General features: G+C 39.2%; 1 protein-coding gene across 9 annotated transcripts in view; it reads left to right on the forward strand.

The window, feature by feature from the left end:
* The window catches only part of DUSP16 (dual specificity phosphatase 16), a 62470-nt gene that overhangs the window by 7849 nt on the left and 27042 nt on the right, over window positions 1-27579 (forward strand). For 4 of the 9 annotated variants that reach the window (XM_064654249.1, XM_064654244.1, XM_064654250.1 and 1 more), the window contains exon 2: window positions 25878-26462. In XM_064654249.1, the coding sequence (XP_064510319.1) occupies window positions 26232-26462 (231 nt within the window). In that variant the 5' untranslated portion in view covers window positions 25878-26231. Of the gene's footprint in view, window positions 1-13927; window positions 13947-17613; window positions 17635-19883; window positions 19958-25877; window positions 26463-27579 lie in introns of those variants that run through there. The other 5 variants (XM_064654242.1, XM_064654246.1, XM_064654243.1 and 2 more) reach the window with 3 other exon arrangements.

The following is a 27579-nucleotide window of genomic DNA, read 5'->3' on the forward strand; positions in this document are numbered from 1 at the left end:
GCTTCAGGGTAAAGATTCAGGTCTTATCCTTTCAGAAGATTTTGGGACTTTCCGTTCAAATGTGCTGCTTAGTGGCAGGCACAGGAAAAAGCTGAATACAGTGACACTGTTGGCAAATGCTGGCTTAGAAAGATGCATTGTTTGTTTGGGGAATTTTTAAAGGCTGCCAAACCCTTTGATGGTGGGTTTTCCTCTTTTTTTTCTTTTTTTTTACTTCCCCCCTTTCCCTTGAGGAGTCTGTATACTTTGACAGAAAAATTACTTTCATAGCATGATGAATAATTTAAAAAAAATTAAGACTGTGTTGATGATTTAAGTGTTTGAATATTTCAAAGACAAGAATTTATGTCATGGATTGACATGGGAGGGATGTCGAGCATATAATTTTTTGTGTGTGTGCATGCTCAGCATAAATATATATATATATGTAATAGACCCTCCCCCCTGTAGTATTGACATGCATTGTCTCCAGTTCAATTTTAGTTTAAAAGGAAAAAAAAAAGAAAACAAACCTTTGAGCATAATGTAGATGTTAGAGGTCCTAAGGAAAAAAAAGACATCACTTATTATGCTTTCCCTGACCTGGAACCTGCCTGATACTGGAGCAGATATCCGGTAGTAGCATTTTTATATATCTTTGCTTAATTATAAATTATAAAGTAAACTTACAAAAATCTTATTGTTCCATCTAGCAAAGTATGGCATTTCTATTCAGTGCTTAGTATTTAGCCCAACTTGTGGTACTGCTTTTCTGTACAGTTGGACATTATGCTTACTTAGCTATTTATTACTTATTTACTTGGTTTTTCCATTTATGTTAGCAAATTGAGAATATACAAGTCCAACTTCCTCCTTGAAAGGTCTCTACCTTTCAAATTGCAATTGTTATACGTGAAAGCACAGCTGGAGAAGTCTTTATAGAAAACAGAATTACTTTTTTTTTTGAGGTGAAGTGGGATTGGTGTTGAGTAGGTCAGCTGCTTTGGGATAAGATGAAGATAAAGTAATTAAACTGCCAACATAGAACCACATCTTTCAGCTTCTCTAACAACAGAAGGATAGGCTTCTATCATGAGTTGCTATTTTTTCATGCTATTAGTAATTGTTGGCTCTTTTAAAATCTGGCATATATGGAATTATTCTAGATGGAAGAGAAACTTATATTAAAAAAAAATTGGCAAATTTTGTGTTTGCTTCTAGGCAAAAAAACCTGAACTGCTTGTTCAGTTCAAGAGGCTGATGTCCTTTAACTACGTTGTAGGTGCGTATGTGTGTGTGTATGTGTGAGGTGCATATGTACCAGCTTCCCTAGGCCCTTGCTGTTTCTCTTGTAACATTTTGAAGTTATATGCTGCCACTGGTGTAAGTGCTTTGCAAGTACGACTAGTCAGTGCCCCAAGGAACTTTAACCTAAATACAGAAAGCAGAACAGTAGTCTAAAGACTACTGACAAGTGTCTTTTTCCAGCTGTGTATGTAGAAAAAGTTACCAAGTCTGGCTGTTTGACACAGTCCCTCTGCCTCTAGCTGCTGCCCTAAGCCTGCTGCTTAGGGTAGTTTTTGTGCCTGTTCGTACTTCACTTGAGGCCACCTCAGTGAAATGAACTCACAGGTTCTGTTTCATATCTGTGTTTTGTTTGAAGCAGACGAGAAATCCATCGCACTGTTTGCTCCACAGACTCTAGGTTGTTGTTCACTCCATGCCAGACCTTAAATTACCTGCCTTTTTAACATAGAGACAAAGCTTGGAAGGGAAATACTCTGTAGACTAACCTTTCCTTTCTTCTGTGTTCTGCCTAACTGCTGTTACCCTTGTCCAAAACAAGTAGGTTCAGTCACAGTAGAAGTGAAAGTGTGGAACATTAGTGTGGATCCACTGACACTGGTGGAGCTTTCTCAGGGTAGTGCAACCCTGTGTGCCTTTCTGTGGCAGGTAAGATCAAATGCTTGCAGGTACTGTGATTCTTTCCTTGTCTTCCCAGCCCCGTCTTTTCAAACTTGCTCTTTTAATGGCTGTCAGGATCCCACAGTGAGCCAGAGCTGGGAAACAGAAATGGCTGAAAATTGTTTGGATGTGGTTTATTGATGCATTTGTTTATTCTACTTGTTTGTGCAGTTGGTTTGTGACTGACATAGCTCTTTGAGTCAGCTCACTGAATTAACATGTGAGCTGGCATAAGGGACTCAGATGCTCTCTGATAGCCCTGACTTAACTTGTTTTAGGCTGCCATGGAAGGTACCCCCTCAACCTTGTCTTCTGCAGAGACAACAAGAAGTGTATTCATTACATACATGGATTTACCAAGCTCAAGCTATTGAGCTGATTCCTTTTTGCCACTGCACATGCAAGTTGGCTTGGCTTGGCTTCCCAGGGTTCCAAGGGCTTTGTGCTCCATTGTAAACACATACTTGTCTGCCACTTGACCAGTTTAGAACTTGGGTTCTGTCTGGATGCTTTTTCTTTAAAATAAGGCCAGGACATATGCATATATGTATGTGTGGTTTTATATATATATACTGATATACAAACTGTGTATCTATTCATACATGAACATACACATATGTATATATACACATATACTCTGTCCAGAGCAGCTTATATCTTAGAAAGCTTTCAGGTAATGTGACTCTTTTTTTTTGATGATTTATATGATAAGAAAAGCGATTAATTAGCTAGTGAAGCAAAATGGCCTTGCAAATAAGGGTTCGTGGGCTCTTTCTAGGTATAATGAACAAGAGAATGTGGATACATGGTCTTCACAGAGCAGTTATTATGTAGTTTTAGTAGTAATAGCTATCTGAAGTAGTAGATAAATTTTGTGCATTTGGTAGGTTATGGTGTATCTATCTGATCAGAAATCACTACCATATTAATTTCTTGGTCTTTTAAAGGAGAGCGAAATAAAAACAGCATAGCTTTCTACTAAAAGCTTGAAAGCATTTCTTTTTTATCATACTTACTTGGTAAAATGAAAAATCTCTTTTCTGCTTTGAGAATGGATAGCTAGTAATATCTATTAATTTCTTACCCTGATTTTTTTTCCTTTTCTCCTCATATTGACTTTAATGTGTTCAGAGTTGTCCTTTTCCTTGCTTGTTAATTGCTTATGTCATCTCTGCCCACTGCTTTGGGGGAAGTGTTGACTAAACCTACAGTTCCATTTAGTATTCTCATTCCTTTTCAAGTAGTGGTATCTCTTTTCTTTTTAATTCTGATGCTGTATTTTTATATACTTTCAATCCTTTAGGGTTTTTGAGTGTTCTTTACATTTACTTTTAGTATGCTGATACCAGGACCATCTTCCTGGGGTCTTGCCTTGAGTAAAAGGGTTCTGCAGGTTCAGCTGGAGCTCTGCAGGAGCTCCTGGTGCTGTTTGGCAGCTTGCACTGCTGTAATGCAATGGCCTCTACATTGGAAGAGGTGATGCTACAGAAGGTCATGTATAGGGCAGATAGGAATCCAGAGCATCCTGCTGATGAAACTGCCATCCCTACAGCATGTTGGTAATAGTCTTGTTACTGGTGACGTTTTTCAGCTGAAGGCTTTTGTCATTCAGGTAGGGGAGGCTTTTTTTATCCCCCAGACCATGGAGACCGCATTTTGCTGACTTATGACAAGTTTGCATGTGAGTTTGTGCAAACAAGTCAACTGAAATAGCCTGTATGTCAACACAGCTCTGCCTTTCAGCCAGGTGCAGAGCCAGGTGCGAAGTTATTAATTCCCAATGACTTTATCCAATGTTGTTTCTATCAAAAGAGATAACACTTTGTCTCTACTACTCCTCTGAGGTTGTTTTTTTTCCATCTCCTCAGTGGTGGGGAATGGGTGCATGCATGTGGTTGTATATATTGTGTTTATCTTAAAATTTAGATTCTTTGGAGCTTCTTGTTATAGACTACAAAGTCTAGCGAGTCTACATAAAGTTCCTTCAAACAGTTGAGTTGACGTGTTCAAAGACACATGGTCAAATTTGATGGTGAGTTTTGGTCAGATGGAGAAGCATGGTTCTGTGTCCTACTTCATTTCTTGCCATATGCTCCTTTATGCCTGTCATAAGGTCTGTGTGGCTCCTTTTAAGTAACTTGTTATGCTACTGAAGTTCAGCAGTCTTTCTGTCTGTCTGTCTTTTTTCCTGTTGTATATAGAATTTTTTACAAACACTTGGTACCTGTGCTGGAATAGCTTGCTTTAATGAGCATTACATATTTCTGTTTTCTGCTCAGCCCTTAAATTCTTTAATTCCCTCTTAAATGTTGAGAACATGGTGGCTTACTGTTAGTTTATCAGGTTTTTTTTCACTCTTCCTCTGATATGTCAGTCCTGACTTAGTCCATCTTGAACTTATCTTTTGCCAGCATTCTGTGTAGAAGAGGCTCTTGCAAAGAAGCCTGTTTTTGCTTTTTTCAGTTATTATTATCGTTGCTGGTATTAAATTTAATTGCACCCCTCAATTTTTATGCACCAGCTCTTGGGATTTTTCTTATTTTATGTGTTTTCTGATCTGATACTCTTTGCTCTTCTAAAGTCTTTATCTTTTTTTTTTCTTTCTTTCCCCCCATCTGCTGTCACTTATACTGCTTTCTGTTTCTTTACCCAGGCTTTGATTCACATTTTTCTGGGATATGCTCATTTGGCCTGTGTAACCTCAAGAAAATGTTACCATTTCAACATAATGACTCTTTTCTTTCATGGCTTCCTGTTCCCTTTCCTTGTGAAGTGGTATGTATACCTTCTGCAACTTCCAGACTCAGCTGGGAGCTAAATATGCAGCTTTTCATTTCCTTTCTCTTCCTGCATTGAAGATCTTTTGGACCAGCAGTGTCTTAATCACCGTTTCTGAAACACGGCAGCATGGTATGAGTTTTGGTAGGAGTTCTTTCATGAGTGCAGTGAACTTTGATTGTGTTATGGGCACTGTCATTTAGCAGTGAACTAATGCAATCTGTAAACAGGCTTTCTGACATAGTGTAAGATCATTCTAATGAGGAGCAGGGGAAAAGCTTATTTTCTTATTGCCAGGTAAAGAACAAATATGCAACAAAAAAATGTCCCTTGGCATGTCCTGTAGTGGTTCAAAGGCTAAACTGAAAGGTAGATTCTCCATCAAATTAAATTCTTTTGTATCTGGCGTGGTATTCCTCTTACTTCCTTCTCTAAACAGAGTTGGCTTGACTCTTCCCCCCTTTTTCACAGTAACTGTGTGATTCCTTGTTTAGTTTGTGAGAATTGCAAAAGCTGTGATGTTTTTCTGAATTCAAGATGCCAGATTTGTAGTGATTTCTTCCTCCTTCCTGTTGTTCATCCCCTCCTCTTGACAGACTTATTTCAGGATTTGTTTGTTCTTATTTTCCGCAAGGAGAAGACTCTTCTTCATCAACCTTCATGGCGGCTTATGGTTCCTGGTATACAGAGGGTTTAGTTGACTTCAAATGTAATACCAGTGCCATTTTACCAACTGAAGTAAGAAAGGCTGGACTGCAGTATAGTGTGCTCTCTGCTTCTGTATCAACTCTGTTCCTTTCACTTAGGGAGCATAATTCTCTGAAGTCCTTCTTGATAGGTTTCCATTTTTAGATACACTCTGTTCGGAATGACACGGCATCTCTGCAGGCATAAAAATTGTTATGAAATGCTAATCACAGAGAACTTGTTATCAAAATACTCGTTTCTTCATTTTGTTATTATCAGTGTTGTGAAATGGAGTGATTAAGAAGTGTTACTCCAGAAGTAGAGGAAAGGTATTGGAGGTTGCTGCTTTTTTTCTGCAAAAACAGTGCTGTCTTGAGCCCCAGTTATTCAAAAACAAGTTGTAATGAAAATATCCTAAAATCCTTAGCTTTAGCTTAGTTGTGTCAAATACTTGGTAAAACTCCAAGGTGGTAAATAACTTGGTTATTTTCTTTTTGGAGTACTAATCTTGTTTGCTTTGGCATCCAAAACCATAGCCAGCTTATTTTTACTTAATATACGCTTTTTTTTAGAATATCCCTTCCATGCAGTAATAAAGATACCTATTACAGAACTCAGGAGGCCAGTCACAGACCATGGGTTCTGCTGTGTTTGGTGGTCCCAGAGGCAGAGAGGAGCAGTGTTCACTTAGGCAATTCTGGTTGACATAAATAGTCTTAGTACTGATGCCGGAGTCCTTGTACACATTTTAGCAAAGTAGTGGTTTTGAGGCAGTGTTTGGAGGGAGTGTGAGAGAGGTGACGGTCTCATGTTGTGTTACATGGCTTAAGAAGAAAATGGAGATGCATCTGGACAAAGGAGTGGGTCTGGAAAATTACATTTACTGCAGTGTTCTATGGAGGTGTGAGCAGCACAGTTAAGGCCAAAAGAAATGCTACTGTACTAGAGAAAAAGAGATTGAGTGCCTAGGTGAGTGTTTTTCATCCATATCTGTGGTTTAAAGTGTCTTAGTACCAAGTGGAAAAATGAGCTGGATACAACTTTGATGTAGAAGTGTGTGGTGAAATCCATCATGTAAGATGGTGTAAGAGAAAAAGGTGAAAAAAGGGGGAGGGAGCCCCTCAGTTGTAGCAGATAGTTGAATTCCTTCAGGAGGATACTAGAAATAATTTAAACATGCAATGGCTTGATTTGTTGGTGAAACCATTAGCTAGTGCTACGTTTTTCTAGATTGGCCATGAGTTAATCACGTTTTCTTTCTGTCACTGTTTTTTATTGCAACATGTGGTTAGAATCCAGAATGTGTAACAACATCTTAAGTTGCCTGTCTTTTCAGTTACTTCTGTTAAAAGCAACAATTTATTTTTGTTGACCCACACAATATGACATCTTCAAAATAGGTCTTTAACAAATAAACCCACCTTTTTTCTGTAACTTCTGGTGTAAATTCCTGTTTTTCTACTTTTTCTCTTGAGACTGTATTACGAGCAGTAGTGTAATGTATGATATGGTTTGCTGTGGAGGTTTTAACAGTGTTACATTTTGAGACAGCAGCCTAAGATGAGATGTCAAAGTGATGGGTTTACACGAGGTTCCTGACAGTCCCCAAAACACCTCATGTAAACTTGTTTCTGCTCCGTCAAGACACATCCCTTCAACCACTGTTGCTATGTGTTCTTAGTGAAATAATACACATAGTGTGTGTTGAATTGAGATTTGCTTTCAGCATGAGAAAACTCAAAGCTACAACAAGTTGGCAGGTTTTCTGATTGCACTTTCAGATCTGACTGTGTCTTTAAAAGGCCAATTATATGTGATGCTATGTGTTCACTGAACTGTTTGTATATGATGCTACAAATCTATTTCTTGGTGAGGATGTCAACCTCAAACAATTTAGCTATGTTTATAGTTTTATAACAGATTAAGTAACTCTTGTGGCTTCAAAAATTAAAATTAAATCACAGTTGATCATGATAATATAAATAGGGTACCAGACTTTACAGAAGGCTTAATCTCTTGTTCTTTATGGTTTAGTTGAAACCTGTGAATCACAAAAGGTGGCACAGAGTTGCTCTTCTTCATATTTATTTAAGGTTTTCTTAATTGTTGTGAAACACTCAGAAGATGCCTATCTCAGCAAACCTGATGGCAGTGTTACCCCAGGCTCTACACTGGCAGTTCTCTGTGTGAAGTTCTGAAGGCTTCTGCCATGGTGGGTGCATCACCATTCCTGCATGGAGCATCAGTAGTCTTGACATGGATTTTGAAAATTTGTCTGTGTTTGAAACTACTGGTAATCTAATTGCTAGGTTCAGACTTGCTCTTTAGAAAAGCTTTCTCATGGATAAAGCTGGATGCATTTGAATGTCTGAAAAGAGCAAGGGTTGGGTGGAGTACCATGGGAATTGCCTTTAGCCTTGCTGAATGGATAGACGCTCTGTGAAAGGCCTCAGGAGGATTCAAAATACTAAAAGAAGGTATCCATATTTAAATTCTTAGTCTGGTCCTCTGTGATCACTTATCCCTAAAAAGAAATGTAAATTCTAACTCAGCAAATCATTTATTTGATGTCAGTTGTTCACCAGAGAGAATTCTGGATGTGACTGTGGCTTTCTCAAACCAAGCATCTTAAAAGACACTTGCCTAGTCTGTTCAGCAGCCTGTCTGGGAGCCACTGCTCTAAGTCACAGTTGTTATATGCAGCAGTAGGTGCCAAGTGTAGTGGAGAGGGCCATTTTATTGCACATCTCTATCTTTGTTGAGTGGTGACAGGGTGAGTGTTTTTTCAGATGTTCTTGGAGCTGGTGAGCTTTGTCTGTTCATTCCTTTTGGATGAAACACCTCAAATGCTTTTAAGTAGCTAATGCAGAAAGGGATCATGCTTTTCTATGGTTAGAAGCTCAGGTGCTGCTCGTAAAGGTGTTTTCATAGGTAGGCAGAAAGATAATCTGATGTTCCTGGGTAGATCTGTACCACCTAAATTGCTATATGGAGTGGGGCAGTTTCCCTTGGGAGTCCTTTTTGTCTTTGTGAGGGGCTAAAGGTACAGCAAGAGACATTTTCTTCCCTGCTGCTTTCCTCATTCCAGTCTACCTGAAGCAGAGTAACCATGGCTCCAAAGTTGTCATTAAGCTTCCTAAGAATACTTTTATTAATTGTGCTTGTCTGTACAGTAGTTTGACAAGATTAGCAAAGCGTGGAGTGCACTTCCTACTGTTAGTTTTTTCTTTTAATGACAAAGTTCTTTGGATTTGGCACAGTCTGTCTGCTGCAAACATCTGAAGTGCAAACAGTGAGGACTTGGCAAGCAGTACAGCACTGGTAAGAGGATGTTTGGGGCAAGGACTCCTAGCCAAGCTCTTACCTTTTTGCATAAGATTTTCTTTAACGGGAAGGCAAAGGAGATGGGATTGTGGTTAAATAATTACTCCTTGATTGAGTGAGTACTGCCCCGAGGAAGGTGCTTATGTAATGAAAGTCTCTATTGTGCTGTGTAAGAATAAGGACTCTGTGCTGAGATGGTGTGAGCAATCATCACGCTGTTGCTTTCTCATACTTGACTCTGCAGACCTGTGCTGAAAAGAATTATTAACTAGAGTTTTACCTTAAACACACCAAAAAACTATGGCAGTCTAGCATAAGGGGCAACATTGTACTTCAGACTGTGCTGCAGGGCTTTGGATCTTTGTGCCCAGGCATCAAGCACCATCTTATTGGGCACCCGTGGAGTAGGAATTCTTTGTGGCCAACTGCCCCTTTCCAATCCAAGCAGCTCATACTTTGTTTAAAGCCAAAGGTGTATCAGCTCCTGGGGAACATGGGGGATTCATATCTGGTGGCCGGGTTCATCTTTTTGGAGCACTATTTTTCCCTCTCCTTCATACTTCTTGCTCAGTTCTGTATACAGGCTGCTGCTGCTGTCTGCAGCAACCTATTTGTGCTGGTGACAAGATTATTTTCCATTCCTTACACTCTTTATGTGTCTTAGCATGAGTAATAACACAAGCTTAGAGACATCTGCTTTCTCCAGTGTTTGGTACTGTAGTGGCACACAGGAGCAATTGCAGAACAACTCCTTCTGGATGTGGCAGTCAGGGAGACAGTGTAGCTGGAGATGCTCAGTCTAGTCCACGTACTGGAAGCATTGAGCCTGGATGTGAAAAGCTCTGTAGCTGTGCCACGAGGTGAGCCTGCACAAATAAACCCTCCTTTATGTGAAGGCTACTTTGAGCATTAGACTGGTGGTTTGGTTGAGGTAGTTCAGGACTCTTAGATTTAAACATCTCCCCTGCACACTGTCCCTGCACTGAAGCCAAAAAAACAACAACAACCAACCAACCAACCAAAAACCAAAAAAAAAAAAAAAAAAAAAAAAAAAAAACCAAAAAAAAACAAACCCTGCAGCCTCTTGCTTTTTTACTAAAATTCATGCATATGGCCTTAGGCATACCAATAGGCCTACCTTTGATGCCAGGTGGTCTCCCTGCCAAACCTAAAGCTGGCTCTCAATAAGATCTTATGTGGTTATGCTTTCAATAGAGTGCCAGAAAGCTGAACCTTGGCAAAACTGTACTTTGAGCTGATGGTGAGAACAAAGGAAGAATATTTTAGTCCTGGATGGGCATTGTAACTACAGATAGAACAGATACATTTTCTTCGAGATCTAAGTCATAGATTTTATTTATTTTACCTATTCCATTGTAGTGTAAGCTAAATTAGAATTTAGATGTTCTAAATAATTATTTGGATTTGTCCTTGATTTTTTCCCATCTCCCAGGTAATGGATTAGTTGATTTTGGAAGCACTTGCCCTAGGCATTACTACTCTAATTTGAGCCTGGTGGTGTGGCTGCAAAGGAAGAAGCCTAAGGAGGGTGGGAGGAGCACTTCTCCTTCCCCTCTTTCCTGGTGACCTCTGCTTCTGTGGTTGCACTCGACTCTTTTCCTGCACATTTTGACCTGTGCTGTAATCCTGTCAGAGGGCATAATTGCAGTCAGGAATGAAGTCTTTTCTGGAAAAGATTTCTTGCTTAAATCTGCACATATGAAATGTTTTTGACATTCATTGGTAGAAATTGGCTCCTTGTTGTTCAAACCGTCAGGGTTAGTCTTTTCATGCCACTCGGTGTTCCTGTGGAGAACCTCACTGCATACAACATTCTAGGAGGCAAACAAACTAGCTAACACTTCTTTGCAATTCAAATAAAGTTAAAAAAACAAACAAAATTACCCCAGGTAACAAACACATCAACTACAACTATCACTGTCATGATTTTGTAAAGGTAAGTGTGTCTAATCTCACTTGTCAAATGCACTTAATCTCACCTGCTGTTTTTGTCACCGATACCTAAGTCAACTTGGAACTGAAGGAAGAGAAAATTAGTTTTACTTTTAAGACCTAAATTATTGCCTCCTCGTTGCATTGCAGAATGAAACGTCTAGTTCTAGAATTTTGAGTAATGCAGTACATTTTTAGTTGTAGCTGGAAATGGTCTAAGTTTTTCAGTCACCTGGAAAATACCTTAAAGGAAATTGTATTATTTCTATGGTGTTTTTATGGAATTTTTGTTCGGGTGGACTTTTGTTTGTTTCTTTTTTTCAGAAAATACAAACTTTTCTCAGGCAGGCTTGTAAGAAAGGTTTGTAAGGAAAGGAATTTTTTTCTTTATAAAATGACTAATTTGGAGAAGACAGGCAAGGTTTCAGGAACACAGACATCACTTAAATCTTGAAACAAAAGCAGTGAATATAAAGCTATGTCAAGTTTGAGTTAATAGTAATAAACAACTTTATAATCCAGAGAAAAGTTTGTTTGTGGGAAAAATCTACCAAAAATCCGGTAACTTTGTGATGACTCCAGGATTTTCTTGTTTTGGTGTCAACTCCAAGAATTTGGATGGAGGGAGTGTTCTTTCTTTGAGTGTATCTTTTAGGTTTCTTTCTGTCTTCTGTCACATACTTTCAGTGGTGTGACTTCAGCTAGACAGTTTCCATAAGAAATATGATTCATTGGGTAATTTATGACATACTTCGGGATGTGCTTTGGACTTCTTTTCCTGTTTGGGAAGAGGGACAGGCTGGATGTGGAGATGTTTTGGAAGCCTTGGCTTTTGTTTCTGTGTCAGGATTTGATTCTGTTTCACATCTCTGTATTGAGGAAGGGTTTGTGCATTCTGGAGTTTGTGCCCTCCCTCTTCTTATCGCTTCATATTAACCAGTCTCATAAAAGATATCACCTCTCTGTGCAAGACCTGCCTTTCCTGTGTCCTTGGGCAGTCGCAGATACAGCAGTAACAGTGGGGATCTGTTGGACATGCTGTTCTTGTGAACCACATCTGTATGTTTTTGTTCATAGAGTAGCTGGAATTTATTGTGGTTAGGAAGTGACTGTGGGAGAATGTACCTTCTCCTGATACTTTGTGGGATGCTTTCCTAACCGTGTTAAGGATTCATGCAATAGCATTGTTCCATGGATATATAATACAGCTTTTAACATACTGACAGGATAGTTTAAAATCAACATACAAAAAGCAAATAAAAATTATCTGTATGAGTTAGGAAACACGACCTCATGAATGTGAGGGTGGGAGAGCCTGGGCTATATCTCTGGTAGTGTAGCCCCAAGAGAAATGCTTTAGCAGCATAAAAATGGTCACTCTTTTTTCCTCTTTTGCTTCTGCTCCAGCTGAGTGTTTATGAGGTAGAGTTTGAGTGGCTGCTGCAGTGGGAAACATAGATTGGCTGCGGTTAAGATGCACACAAATGTTTAGTATAAATATTTAGCAACAGACATAAACAGGAGTTAAATGGTGCAAATTGGGATTGCTAAGACAAAACTTACAGGTGGCCATTTTCAAACAGTGACCTCTTTTTTTTTTTTTACCTACCACTGTATTTTTACAGGGCTTTCCTTTACTTCCACCTAAGATTTTTTTTGTGCCCTCACGGTCAGAGGAAATTCACACAAAAGGCTGATTGCACCTATCTGAAGATGAGGAGAAAAACAGTAGGGGAGATATAGGGTCACACCTCAGAGTGAGTCTCCTGCTGGCAGGTGAGAAGTGGAAGGGACAAATAACTGCTTTTAAAACCTTTCCATTATCTCTTCAGTTTAATTTTACCACTGAAACAAAAGAAGCAATAGTGGTAGTTCAAACAGCTGCTTCACTTGGGTCTAGTTAAAGATGCTTGCAAAAGCTTACTGCTCTGTCCAAGGCTCATTTGAAAATTTGTGCTTAGACAAACTTACAATATCCTTGTGCTTCACAAGCTGTCAACTTTGCTAACATGCTTAAAAACGGTGTGGCAAGTTTTTTGTCAGAAATAATAATGAAAAGATACCTTCCTTGAATGTCAAAAATTACATAGACAGATTAGCTTCTGTATGTGAGCATACTTTATTTTTATGTGATGGCTGCATAAGAAGCATTTCTGTATGAAGTCCCAATTCAGCAGGAGCTTTTCATTCTCTAGAGTTAGCTGCATTTGCGTAGAATACAGGGTCATCTAGGATTTCTTTAGGCCATATAAAGATGGGGAAATACCATAGAATGGTTTGGGATGGAAGGGACCCTAAAGATCGTCTAGTTCCAAACATGCTGTCATGTGCAGGGACACTTTTCACTAGACAAAATTGCCCAAAGCCCCATCCAGCCATGCCTTGAACACTTCCAGGGATGGGGCATCCACAGCAACCTGTGCCAGGGCCTCACCACCCTCACAGTAAAGAATTTCTTCCCAGTATCTAATCTAAATCTGCTGTCAGTTTGAAGCCATTCTCCCTTGTCCTATCACCACATGCCCCTGGCTTTATTGGGGGCCCCCCTTTGATTATTGAAAGGGGGGTTGAATTAGTTAAACTCCTGTTTCCCACAGCTTTTAGTGATGGTCTTCTTTTTAGTGATCTTCTGGATGTTGTGTGGAAGGTGAGACCTAAAATGGTAACCTGAATATGGACACAGGTTCTTAAACTTGTAGTCCGTAAAGTTTAGGAAAATAAAAAAAATAAAGGGAGGGGGAAAAAAAACCCCAAACTGTGCAGTATTTGACAGGAAGCCAGTGTAACTCCCTTGAAACTGGAGTAGCATGCCTGAGTCAGTGAAGTATGAGCTAAGAATCTGGCAGAAGCCTTTTGCACAAACGAAGGTTGAGAGTCTCTCAGGAAGCCTGTACGCTGCTGAATGTGGCATGTTTGAACATGAGACTGACATCATTGTGAGTTCATAATAGTGAAAGAACAAAGTATCAGCCACAAATTAGACTGACCTAATTTTTAAGTCACTTATAGAAACCTAATAGCCCAGTATCTTGCTTGTGCAAGCTGTTTATTTCTCTCCCAATCTTTGACTACTTGATTTAAACTACAAGTTAACCCTCTGAACTGTTAAAGAAATTGTTCTGGAAGGTGCGTGTGTGTTTGAGTGGTGCTACAGACTTCCTTCCTTGGCTCTTTTTCCATTCTGACCTCAGTTTTCACATAAAGGAAGTGATTAAGGACCACCCATCATATACCTTTATCCTTCAGGATCAGTTTTTGAGGTAAGAACCTCAGGATTGTGTACCAAACCCTAACTTGTACCTATTGGCTGCTCACATGCAGACTGGAAGTCTGTCTGAAAATTATTAGAAAACATGCCAGTGGTATCAGCAGGAATTTACATAGAATGAATAAGTTATTATTAAACTTATCAGTATTATTTATTGATGTATCTATGATCATTGACTGATGCTTCTTCCATTGCTGAATACTTAAGAAATACAAGGATCTTGCAGTTTGCTGATGATATACTACTTTCCATGTATTTTAGTTGGCTCTACGTGCCCTGAAGTTGATCCATTCTGTTGATGTATTACTTCAGTTATTGCAGAAATATATTGAACTCTTCTAGCTTGGGATTACTTTGGCAACAGTCAGTGCCTTTCTGGTTGCTTTTTGAAGGACTGTTTCAAACAAAACACCTCTACAAATTCTGGAGAAATATAAGATCTTGTTTATAGATTTGTACAGAGCTGTGTGTACGTGTAAACACACATCTAATGGGATAATACCAATATATTTTAAGGGACTATGTTTTGTTTCTCTTTGCTATTCAAAATTCCGGTAGAAGCCCAGAGAGGTTGCTACAGAACATTTCTTGTTAACCCTGGTCTTTGCCTAAGTTGCCTATCAGATAATAACACCCTAATTTATTCCCTTGGTTTGGTATTGCACATTTTTTCCCTTCAAAAATTTTTAAAAATCCTGCTCCCTTTTAATTCTTATACACTAGGTAAAATAGTGGTCACATTTTGTCAGTTGTTCTTCAGGGGTTTTGATGTATTTTGTGGTTATGTCACACTTTCCCTATTTGAGGAAGGTGTACATGAAGGGAACCTACAAGAGAGCTGGAGAGAGACGTTTTACAAGGGCATGTAATGATAGGACAAGGGGGAATGGCTTCATACTGAAAGAGAGCAGGGTGAGATTAGCTATTAGGAAGAAATTCTTTACTGTGAGAGTGGTGAGACACTGGAACAGGTTGCCCAGAGAAGCTGTGGATGCCGCAAGTGTGTAAGGCCAGGTTGGACGGGGCTTGGAGCAGCCTGGTGTAGTGGAAGGTGTCCTTTCCAACTCAAGCTATTCTGTGATTCTATAATTCTACTTCAATGATAATGTTTATAGTGGTGGGGAACATAAGTCATCCTATGCTCTCTTTCTTCCATTGTGAAGATATACATAGCTTCTCTTTTCAGCCATGTGGTTACTGTGTTAGAAATGTGGCTTTTGCACTGCTGTAGGTCTTGCATAACGTGAGTCAAATTCACAGAAACACTTGAGATCCATTGAAAAAGACATACCAGAGCATGTTATCTGGATCATAGCTCAGTGAATACCGTGACTTTTGCTTTTGTTCCCAACTGAAGCCCTGTTGGTACTGTCTTGTCAACTAAATTAATGTTTAAAAGCAATTTTAACAAGCAGGCCATCATAATTACCTTTGTGGGTACAAATTAGGTATGAAAATATGTTGTGTTCCCAGACTTTGAGCTGCCGGTAGTCTTCCACCCCAGTTAGAGTTTTCAGTCCCAATCGTCTGGGTCTAGGAGTTTGTTAATTTGTTTTCTGTACTGCATCTGCAGTTCAGCACGCACTTTATATCACAGCCTGAACAGCACTTTATATCACAGCCCTTACTCTGAACAGCCCAGAATGGCAGACTTCTTAGCAGGATTACTGCAACTGTTTAATTTTTGAGAACACAAACTTGATTTATTCCACCATGTTAATTGGGAGCCATTGCTGCACAGGATATACCTCCGTGTTTCCTTCTCTACTCTCACTTCAAAACAGTTGGGCTGTATCGTGTTTGTGGACTCGCTGTTTTCCAACATCTGTTCTGTTTCCTTGCCATGTAGATGTCATTTAAGGAAAAACCCAATTAAAATTAATTGCCTTACTGAGTAGGACTGAGCTTACATACATGTAACGTCAGTGTTTTATTTGCCCCAGCATTCCTTCTGAAGATGCTTCTGCATGCTTTTATCACTGTACACTGGTGACAATATTAATATTGTTTAGAGCGTGCAGGGGGCCTTTAAAATGAGTTTGACAACAGATTTAATTAACACTTATTAGGGGGGGTTTCTTGACTTCTAGATGTTTATCTGTACAGCTGACAGGACATGCATGCAGCGCAGTGCAGCACTGTATTTTCAAACACAAGCAGGAAGAAACAAAGTATTAATGTTGACAGTTTGAAAAAAAAAAAAGATTCCTTCCAAACTTTCTCATGCCCTGATGTGAAGGGGTTGAATGTGCATGTTGCCTTCCGGGAGAACTGGTGTCATTTCCTCAAATGGGTGAAAGACCAGAATATTTTAACCCCTGTCATACTGTACCATGGAACAGTTTACAAAATCTCTGTTCTTAAAGGAGATTGACTCACTTCAGTAATTCAGTTTAATTTAAGAGAAGAGTCAATAAAAAGTCTGCTGCGAGAAATTCATCCCTGCCTTGCCCAGAAGCTATTCTGATTTACTTCTCTGATAAAATTACCGTCATTATCCTCTGCTTTTAATCCATTCTGGTCCTTGTTCGAAGGCTTCAGATCCACCTTCTGTTTTCATCATACAGTGACTATGAAGCAGATCAGAGTTGCTTTTATTTAATTTTTGTCTCCTTATTTGCAGGGCCAGATTATTTGAATGTCTCCCTCTTAATATGTCTCATTAGGCAAAAGGCTTTATACTTAAAGGCTAAACATTATCTGAAGGCTCTGAGGTCTCATCTTATTTCTTTCATGGTAAGCCTTTCAAAGAAGTAGCATGGACTGTTATAACAGCTGTGCTTGATGTTTATTTAGCGGCTACTCTTCAGAGCACTCCTACTTTTAATATGTTTCTCAGCAAAAAATGACCGTGTAAAATACAAAAGTCACTGTTTGTATTGGTCTGCAGAGCTGCAAAACAGAGTTGATTCAGAATGTGCAGATTGTGTAGTAGATGGGAACCTTGGTGTCATGAAAGGTGCTGCTGTAAAGCACCCTTGTTATACGAAGAGTAAAGATAGACTGGAATTTTAACAGCTTGAGGATTTATGAATTAGTTCAACACTTTAAGGTTTTCCCTTTCTGTTTTACTTTGTGTCTTTGAAAGTTACAGTATAGTTTCTGTTAGAGTGGCAGGTGTGGACTTTGCCAATTGGTCACAATTACATGATGAATCTTTACCATTTGACGTACAGGACCAAAGTGCCACATATGGTGTGTTTTGTGAGGATAAGCAACTGTCCTTCAGTTTGGCTTCTGAATTCATAATTTGTTACGTGCTGTGGCTTTGGATTGAGTCTCTTCAGACTTGGATTACATATATAAATGAAATAATGTTCTAAGTGTTTGTAAACTTCATCAATTTTATGCTAGATACTTCAGACGAGATTAGATTTTTAGGAAAAGACAGCGTTAAACTTTTAGGAAAGAAGAGGTAGACAGGTACTGAGATCCTTAGAAGGATACTGTCATGCTTGACTGTTCAGTCTCTCCCTGGCTTCCAGCTTGCCTGATGCACCCGCTCTGTAGCTGTGGGAGGAATGCTCTGTGTGACCCGACTGGTTGGGTTTGTTTAGCTGCAGTTTAGGGAAGGCCCTGAGCAACGAAACAGAAAAAAGGCTGCCATTTCTAATTCTGGAAAATGGAAAAAGGTATTTCAATAAGGCCCGGAGGACTTCTTATTTGCCAAAAGTGTAAAGGTGAGTTCATATCCTTTTGTAATTCACCTTAATTGAAAGGATGAATATTTCTTTTTCTAAAGTTAGCAGAAAAGTCCTGGCCTCTTAATGATGAATGACTTTTTTAAAAAGTTTTCCCCAAGCACAAATAGCTGAAGTTTCCACTTTAAACTTGGGTGGCTCATTCATATTTCACTTAATGGTAATATGGTATCCTCTCTCTCCCTTACCCTCCTTACCACTAAGGCTAAAAATGGGGGGCAGGGAGGGGGGAATATAAAATATTTCTGAAAACTACAGGAAATGTCTGTTCCTTAAATAGCTTTGCCAGGGAATTTCCAAATCTGCTTAATGCGTATGGCTGAACTTGCAGCAGCTCAGTCTTCAGTCATGAGTGGATCCTGTTCTTAAAATGTGACACCTCCTTCCAGTAAACTATGTTGAAATTAAGTATATGCTTTGTTTCTCATCTGCTCTTCAGCAGAAATAATTGTGCCTAGTGGTGAAATGAGGGCTCTTGGGGGCTGCTTTAAACACTTGATTTACTTCTATTTATTAAAGTTTGAAAAACAGTATATAGTTTCCTGAGATGGTAGCTAGTTTATTTGTGAGGACTTCGGAGAGGCACGGATGGCACAGAAAGGCAAGTACTGGTGAATATGAAGACTATCTGGCAGTTTTCAGAGGGACTTCAGGAACTGCACGTGAAGCATTAAGGAAAAAAAAGGGAAATGCTTTTTGTCTCAGTAGTTCATTTCCTTGGACTGTCACAAGGTGGTCTCAGATCATAGGGTCTTGTCTCTAGGCAGAGCCTAATCAGTGTTAAGCATTAGTTTAGTTTCTGGGATGAGACTAGACAAGGGGATAACAACAAATATGATGAGTAGGATGAGCTTTTTCTTTGTTCTCAATTGTCTTCAGCAAGGCTTTTGCCACTGGATTACAGGAAGGAGCAAAGGAGGTCTGCAGAACCTCTTCTTGGGGCTCAAAAGAGAATTGGATAGCTTGAGCAGGCAGGGGAGAGTAAAGGACCTGGCACAGTGTTCAGCAGATGTTCTCATCCATCTCTCTCACGTACTTATGCCTATGTGCTAATGATGGGCAAATGAGAGGATCTCCAGCCTGGGTCCTTTCAGGGAAAAACACGTGTGTCCCAGTCGAGATAGTAGTCCCAGTGAGCAAAGTATGTTCTGGGTAGCACACTCTGTATCTGCCTGAAGGGCTCTCACCCCATGTTCTACTGCTGGCATTTGCAGGGTTTCTAGAGCAGTTGCCTAAAGCCAGAGGTGATTCTTGTAGCTTTTCTCCTTGTGGTGTGGGTTTCCAGTCTGTTCACTGACTGCCCTGATGTGCTCAGCCCTCTGCTGCAGTGGCTCTGCACGGTTGTCGTATCATTTTACCTCAGGGTTCGGAGCCACCCCTGGATTTCACAGTAAGGCAGTGCTTGGCAATAATTTATTGTCATGGTTTAGGTTACAGTGATTAAGTAAAGCTGTCATCTCTTGATAGCGATGATTTGAATCATATTTTTAGATGCCCAGGAAACAGCTCGGAATTGACACTGATGTGTTTATTTTTGCTTCCTTGTGTAGAAGTTGTAATTTAATTTGTTTGTGTCAGAACAGCAGGTGCTTTGTATAGGCTTTGTATGAGTATGACTGTATGTAATGATTGGTGATGCCACTGTTACCAGTGAGGATGCAGTGTTGGCTTTTTTACTGTGTGGGGAGGTGGGATTAATTACTCAAGATGTTCTGTTTCATTAGTCTTTGTCCATGAAAAAGATAGCTGTATTCAGACTTACTTATGGCCATCTTTCATATTAATAGATGCTGAACAAGGGTTTGTGAATTTCCTTAATTCTATGCAAACGCATCACCAGTGAATGTTACTTATAGATTAGTTTTCTAGCAGGGAGATGTGTTAAATTGTTTGGAAGGCTACTGTTGGTTGGTTCTTTTGTTAGTTGTTTGTTTTTAAACATCTCCAACTTTTTTTTTTTTTTTTTTACTTTAGAGATAGTAGAGATAGATGTACTGTGGTGTTTTTCTCTCTTTCCTATTAGAAAATCAGTATTACAGAACTTTCTATTCCAGACCCTTTCCATGTACACAAATGCTAGCATTTATAAATATCTTCTCACCTAGATTTTCATGTGTTTGGGGAAGTTTTACAGGAAATGACTCTACTGAAAGTGTGAAATCCATTTTCTGTGGTTTTTTTTATCTTGTAATAAGGATTTATTATTTTTATTATTTTCCTATGTTTAGATATTTCCCTCTGCTGGCCTTTGTATGTGGACCACCTTCTGTTCTGTTCAGCCCGTACAGATTTTGACTTAAATGTGAGTAATTGCTGCTGACATGAAATAATAATAGATTAATATAAAAGTACTTCAGAATTTTCAGTTGCTTTGTCGTGGAAGTCGTAGAGGGAGAATCATCTTTTAAAAGTCCATTGACAGTTTTCCTTGTTGCCTAGTGTCCCAGGCAAGAGGAAACTAAAAGTGTAATGTATTATAGTATACGTTTGAAGTGGATTAAATAAGCCTTCATTCTGGTTGCCACAGAACTATATGCTGTGGATCTGCAGTGAAAAAGTACTTTGAAATGGAAAGACCTTCTCACTTGTTTGGGTGGATAAGGGAGTCCCCAGGTTAAGTCTCTGAGTCTCTTTTCAGTAGAATGGTGTAACATCAACAGTGTGTTCTATTGCTTCCCATCTATCAGTCAGGTTTCCCTGATGTAATATTAAACAAATATTTATTGTTTCACCATGAATGTCAAAGAGGTTGGCTTCTTGGTAAATGCAAGTGATGATAACCTGGTTTATTGCTTGGAGTTGGCGGTGCTGTATGGATGATGTTTGCAAGCATGTTGCATGTATTTTGAGGGCTATGTTGAGTAGGTCAGGAAAATGTGGTGTTTTGGTGTGCTTTTTGGTTTTATTCTGAAATGATATAGTAGTATATTATTTCAAATATGACTGTTTGTATGAAAGGAAATATCTTTGTTATCTAAATGGAAGATCCATTTATCTTGCTTAGCCCAGCTGTCTCAGAGTGCTGGCGGTAAAAATGTTGCTAAGCAGTAGGTATAGAAGTAGAGCAAGCTTAAAAATCTAGACTGAAGATCTTTTGTGCAGCTTATTTGTGGGAAGTTGATTTCTTTCTGGCTCTGTCTCTCCATGTCTCAATTTTCAGACTGGTTGAAGTGGGGTGACTTTTTTTTAGAACTAGTAATCAAAACTGAGTCAAGCAGGATGAAGGACAATAGAGTACTGAACAGAAAATTCGCCTTAATCCGTTTTTTTCCAGTGGATTGTACTTGCCTTTCTCATGAATGTATGGTGTGTAATCTAAAATGCACGTAGCTGCTGTTTCTACAAGGAAGGGAAAATAAGCACTAAGCGTTTTGACTGCATATATAGATCCAAAGTACAGATGTGTTAAAAGTAAGAGAAGAGGGAGCAGCCATAGATAAGAAAAAAAAAGCAGGGTGAAATTCTTAAGACTGCTTTTCTTTTATGAAAACAGTACACACATGACATTTAAAAAAAAAAACCAAAACAATTAAAATCTATGTGTTTCTATTTGAGTCTTGCTGCTGCCCAGTCTTGTACCAAAGGTGAGCCAACACCTGTACCAAGTGTTCAGGAGGGTGGTGGAAAGTGTTTGTGCTTCAACTTCCCCAATACAGGAAGCATGAGGAAATTATGTGCTTAATGAGATAATGACACTTGCTCAAATCATCCGAAAAGCCAAAAGACCCCCTCATTCCCCTCAACATGAGCCCTTGTGAAGAGCTCTTTTAATTCACAAGCGTTTGTTATCTCACTCCTGTGTGATCTGCACAGTGGCAGATGTAGGCTGCTTGTAGGCTTCCTGTAACTTCACTTAGATTCCCCCCCCCCCCACGGACTTTACACCTTATTATGCAGTTATTGATCTCTGGAATTTATTGGCTTGCTGAATTCAGAAGAATAGCCATTCCTCCCTTTCACTTAAAAATCTTAGTTCCTTGTACTTCATAGACACTCTGTGTTTCTTGCTACTGATGAGTGGCATCTGGAGTAAGGGCCGGACCTCTCTCAATTGTCACTTAGTCTCCAGTAGCATAGGGTACAAGTATATGTCCAGAACAGCATTTATTTCAATCTTTTTGAAGCTGGTGAGGGAATGCTGTGCCTGTCATAGATGTTGGGGGGTAAAAAGCTTCTTGCAAGAGTAGGAATTCACCCTGTGATCCCTAGATCTGGAGTTCCTCTCTAATGCAGAGTTTGTGTAGGCCAGTTTGTCGAGTATCACATGTGGCTGTGCTCATAGGGACTGGTGCTGATGGTATTGGCACCAGCTATTGAACCACTGGCAGCTTCCAGTTCAGTAACACTGATGCCAAATATTCTTTTGAAAACAGCTGATGTGCCAGCAGTAGCACATCCTCTGCAGTTTAGGGTGTCCTACATGTGTGTTTTCATTCAGCTTTTTGGTTTTTTTTTTATGCTGATGCCCATCCTAAGAAACAAGAAAGGAACTGTAGAAAAGGATAGTGTTTTTCTCATGTGTACATGTGTTTGCCTGTAGAAAGTAGAAAAATACACAGTTTAAAAAAAAAACCAAACAACTCCTTCAGGTGTCTCAGCTCAGTTTGTAAAAACTGCCCATCAGAACCTTCTAATATTCAGATGCTGTAAAGTTATTTTGTTGGTGTTTTGCCATGCAGCAATGATGTATGTGGGAGCATTGTAGGCACCTGACAAAGCAGGCGTAAGCGACATGGCTGAGCATGTATGACACCAAGGTTCCACTTCAAGGTTATCTTCTTATGTGAGGTAGAAGTATTTCAGAGATTATAAAAAAGCTTCCAGAAGCTCTTTGCTAGTTCCTTAACTGAGGTAGAATTAGAGACTCTCAATCTGAGAGTTTTTAAAATGTATTCTTGCTACATCTGCCTCTCATCCCTGGAGGTATTTAAAAGACATGTAGATGTTGAGTTTAGGGATGTGGTTTAGTGGTGCACTTGGCAATGTTAATTTAACAGTTGGACTCAATCTTAGAGGTCTTTTTCAACCTAAGTAATTCTATGATTCTGTATAAACCAAAACTTGAGATAACTTAAACAAGTGTCCTGTTGTGATTAAAGGAATTGCTTGGAGTCAAAGTAGTAGCAGTGGAAATTAGGAGTGCATACAAAACGTGAGTTACTGTGACTGAAAAATCAAACACAAAACACAAGTGCCACGTTTCCAGTTATGTGATTGCTTACTTCGCTCCATCTGAGCCACTTGGGATGGGGACAAGAATCCCTGAGGCAAGAGAGATCCTGTAGTAATGTGGCAGCATTACACATACACATTAGAGATCCACTGTTGTTGGTGTAGAAGATAGTAGGGGTTTTGGTGGGTTGGTTCTTTAAACAATATGGAGAAACTGTAAAGACACCAGGCAAGTGTTGAACAGATCTTTTTAGTTTTACTGTGAGTTAAATGAGGTAACAAGCAGTGCCACATGTTGCAACCCCTCTGCAAGGAGGAAGCAGCCATGCAGTGTTATCTGTGTGCACGTGAGTGACTTCATGGGGTATTCTCGTAGTTTGATTACGGATCACTTTTCCATAGTCCTGATTTCAGTGTAGAACACCCTGTGGCTAGGATGGTTTCCTAGCTTGAAGATCAGCAATGGCCTACTTAGGGCAATGTGTTATATTACATCATTTGATGAGACACTATGGTGTCAATCATACCACTGAGATGTAAGTCACAAGTAGCACAGCAGAAAGACAACAGTCAAGAAATTGAATTTTATCCTTTTACAAACACATTAGAAATTAAACAGATGTTTCAACACCTCATAGCATCTAAATGATTAGAGCAGTCAACAGGACGGGGAGGAGAGCTCAAGTATTTAGCTAAAGCAGGGAGCTGCCAGTTTCTCTTGTTTAGATAGGTCCCAAGGAAGAATCCCAAACTCCGATAGCTCCAAAAAATGGAGAGAATTAAAAGAAAAACCTGTACTTGATAAAAATGTTGTTTCTCCCCTGCCCAATGGGAGATGTTCCTGTAGAAATAGGATTTCAATTGCAATAACTTGAGGTGACATGGTTAAGTTTATTGCTTTCAAGCCATGCTTTCAAGGTACTTATTGCATGAAGGTAATATGGTTATTTAAAAAGATTCTTCACTGGTAGCCCACTTGCCTTATGTTCTTTACATGCTCTTTACCCAGTCACCATTTATGACTGGTTTGAATTCTTTTCAAGGGTCTTCTGAAACAAACTTCTGTTGCATGAAAGTGAAGGCTGAGACAGCAAGCAGTAAGCATTTAGAAGATGAGTATTCCTAAACTGAAAGTTGCAAATTAAAGATTAAGTATTTTTAACAGCATGTGTTTTAGAGTTCTGTAATTTCTCAGCTGCTTCATTTTCCTGTTATTACTTGGACTTTTAAGTCAGCAATTTATCCATCAAAACAAACTGTCTAGTTCACGAACAAACTGTCTAGCTTAAAAAGGAGCCAGAGCCAGTTACCACTAGAGCCAGTGGAAAAGTTTTCATTGAGTTCAGTGGGTTTGGTGTCTGGCAACCTTTGATATGATTCAAAGAGAATCAAAACTTGTGACAGGACATGTTAAAGAGAAATTTTAAAAAATACAGAGCACTGTTTTCCTTCTGAAAAAAGAATGAACACAACTATCAAGTTTCCTTTTTTTCCCCCTTGCAAAATGGCATAGTCTTTTGATACCTTCCTGAGGCCAGTATATAATGACTGCTCTTTGAGGGGGAGCAGACTTGCCAACCAGGTTGCAAAGATAGGGGGTTTATTTAGTACATTTAGTTAAGGCTTGGTAAAGTTTTTTTTCCAATTTTTTTTTATAGTTGAGAGTAATATGCATTTCACATATGTGCTATGAGAAGGACTATGCACTATGTGCTTCCTTTTATCTGGACAAGCTTAAAAGCACTGTTTCAATAGCACTAGAGTCAGAACAAATGGAAAATCACATGTTGTCAACCTCATGTCTGTTTATGTGAAACCTGGTGTTTTTCTTATATTGCCACATGAAACTCATGAAAAAGCTTTCAGTTTCCTTTTTTGGGTTGTTAAAGTGGAGTTTGTACTTTTTTCAGAATTTAATTTGCTTAAGATTTTGTATATGTAGATTTGTGTAATATATTTAATGCGTAAAACATCTCCTGACCCGGGATTTCCCATTGCTGAGCACAACTGATCTGTTGGTGTAACAGGACTTTTAATAGTCTATCTATAAATCACTTTGAATTCATTACTTCTCTTGCAATTAAGATAAATAACAAACATTTCAAACATAAACAGCAAGTCAACACTATAAGTAAATTGTAAGTTTAAATCCCTTATGGATGAAGCCCCATGGTGGTTCCTTTCTGAGGAGTGTTCCTACAAGGAGTTGTTCTGTCAGAGTGTATTTTGGGAGACTCTGAAGAGCCTAAGGGCAGCTGTGAGGCAGTAATTCGAAGAGGTGGTCAGACAGGTCAGGTGGTTTTACTGCTCTGCTGCTGCCGCTGCTGTTTCAGCTGATGTTGTTCAGATGCTTTCGGGATCTAATTTTACAGAAGTATAGTTTGTTTCAGATATTATTCAGCACATGTGCTAAAAGTGTAGCACACCTTATATAACTGTCACACCAGCTCCTGAAAGGGCTCACTTTCAGAAGGATGCTCACTGCTTTACCTTTGAGTAGCGTGAGACCTCTGTACCATGTGTGGTGATAAATTCAAATAAAACACTTGTGTCTGATGTAGCATCTTGTTCTTCTAGTATGACTTTAAGAGTGTTCTTAACAGAGGTACAGTTTCAGTTCCCCAGCTTGCAGTGCTGGTTTCTAAAATACTTTCCAAGGCATTAAACTTAAAAATGTTTAATGTTTAAAATGTTTAAATAACTAATTTTACAACTTTTTACTAAGTGGTGGAGTGTTGAAATGCGTTTAAACAGTTTTGCTGTTGTATCTCTTAATTACGTTCTAACAGTCTTATGAAGAAGCAGAGCTAGTGGCAACAAAAGTCTGCAATTAAGGCAGGGTATGTTGCCTGAAATACAAGATAATTGTCTAGGCAAGATTATTGGAATAGATTCAGAGACTGTAGTTGCCAATTCTCTCTCTAGGTGTTCAGCATATACAGCAGAGAGGAGAAGTCCTCAGGAATGTATTTATTATAATGGCATGGCCCACGGTACAGTGAACCTCAGTTGAATGGTTTTTGTTTTTTTTCATCTTCCCCCTCTTACAGGCTTTTAGTCCGGTGCAGAGCTGATGGGTGGGAGCAAAGGTAAAGAATGATGTATTGCAGCAGTAGGCAGAAAGCGTCTTTTGTCTGAATTGTGGAATGGCTGCTCCATAGTCATGTCCTGATGAATCAGATGTGAGGGGCTGCTTCATAACGGCACATCAGCTGGAAGCAGGAGAAGACATTCAGTTGAAGAGCTCTCTCCGAAAATGGATTTAACTTTTCTTTTGCCAGTCACTACCAGCATGACCTCATACATTTCTAGTACAATGGTGTGGCTAAGCCTTTGAGCACACAGCTATTACATCATAGCAGCAAATTAGAGAGGGAGGTGGTGAAAGAGGCCTTATTGTTGTCATGGCCGATGAGATGATCAGGACTCAACTCATTGTCACTGAGAAGTTGGTGGCTTTGCTGGAGAGTGGTACAGAAAAGTTGCTGCTGATTGATAGCCGCCCCTTTGTGGAATACAATACGTCCCACATCTTGGATGCCATCAACATCAACTGTTCCAAGCTTATGAAGCGGAGGCTGCAGCAGGACAAAGTTTTGATTACGGAGCTCATTCAACATTCAGCAAAACACAAGGTAGGAGTCATCTTCCTCTTTTTCCTTATATTTGTTTAAAGGAGTGGCTGGAAAGGAACTTGTAATAATTTTTACTTAGGTATTTCATTTAAAAAAAAAAACACCACCACCAACAACAAAAAAAACAAAACCCAAACCAAAACAAACAAAAATCCAACAACAAAAAACAAACAGACAGAACAAAACAAAAACCAAACAAGACTAAGGGACTGAGTTTAGCTGAGATCCTATGTAACCGAAAAGGGCATTGGTTACTATTACGTTTATTGTTGGGATTCTTCGTAGCCTAAGTGACACAGTAATGGGGAGGGTTTTAGAAAAACTCAGAAAGAATGTTCTCAGGGTTCTTACGTGTCTTTTAAAGCCCAGTCCCTCAAATGGATGTAATTAAGGCAGAAAACATTCTCCTCCTAAACTTTGAAGGATTCTTTGGGATCTGTTGTGGTGGGGATTGCTTAGCAAGTGGTCATATGGTTTGCAAAGAAACTGCATCTCTGTCAGTCCTGACTTCTACTTGCTGTTAAAAATGCTTTTCATGGGAGCAATTTGATAGGTTTTAGTGGTTTGATTTGTTTTTTGGGGAGTGGGATGTGTTTTTTTCCAAATAGTGTTATCAGTGAAAAGAAAATAGCTAAGCTGTTTCAAATTAATGCATGGGGGGGATTTGGGTTTTTTTCCTTATCCATTGGTATTTGTTTCATGCGCTTTGGATACAAAAATAATCTGCTACGTTCTTGCTTTGACATGTTAAACATGAAGATGATGATGATGATGATGTTGGTTTGGGGTTTTTTTATACATAAAGCTGTATAGGTAACCAAAATTTGTGTGGCTTAGAGGCAGTTTAAGGTCTCTTTACTTTTTATGTACAAAACCCCCAGTAGCAGAAACTGAGGTAGGGCCTTCTAAAAAGCTTAGCTTTTAAACAAATCAACCAACCTAGCTAAAGGTAGAGCATTTTACAAGTGACATAAAATTAGCTAATGATAGAAATTTGTGGACCGTGCTTCAACTTGCAGCAAATAATCAATTTACAAACTCTCCAAGGAATTGAATCTCATAGGCATATGAAGTATAAAATAAAACCGATTCACATACAGCTGCATAAGAAATCTGT

The sequence above is a fragment of the Pseudopipra pipra genome, chromosome 5, assembly GCF_036250125.1.
Source record: "Pseudopipra pipra isolate bDixPip1 chromosome 5, bDixPip1.hap1, whole genome shotgun sequence".
Taxonomy (NCBI): Eukaryota; Metazoa; Chordata; class Aves; order Passeriformes; family Pipridae; genus Pseudopipra; species Pseudopipra pipra.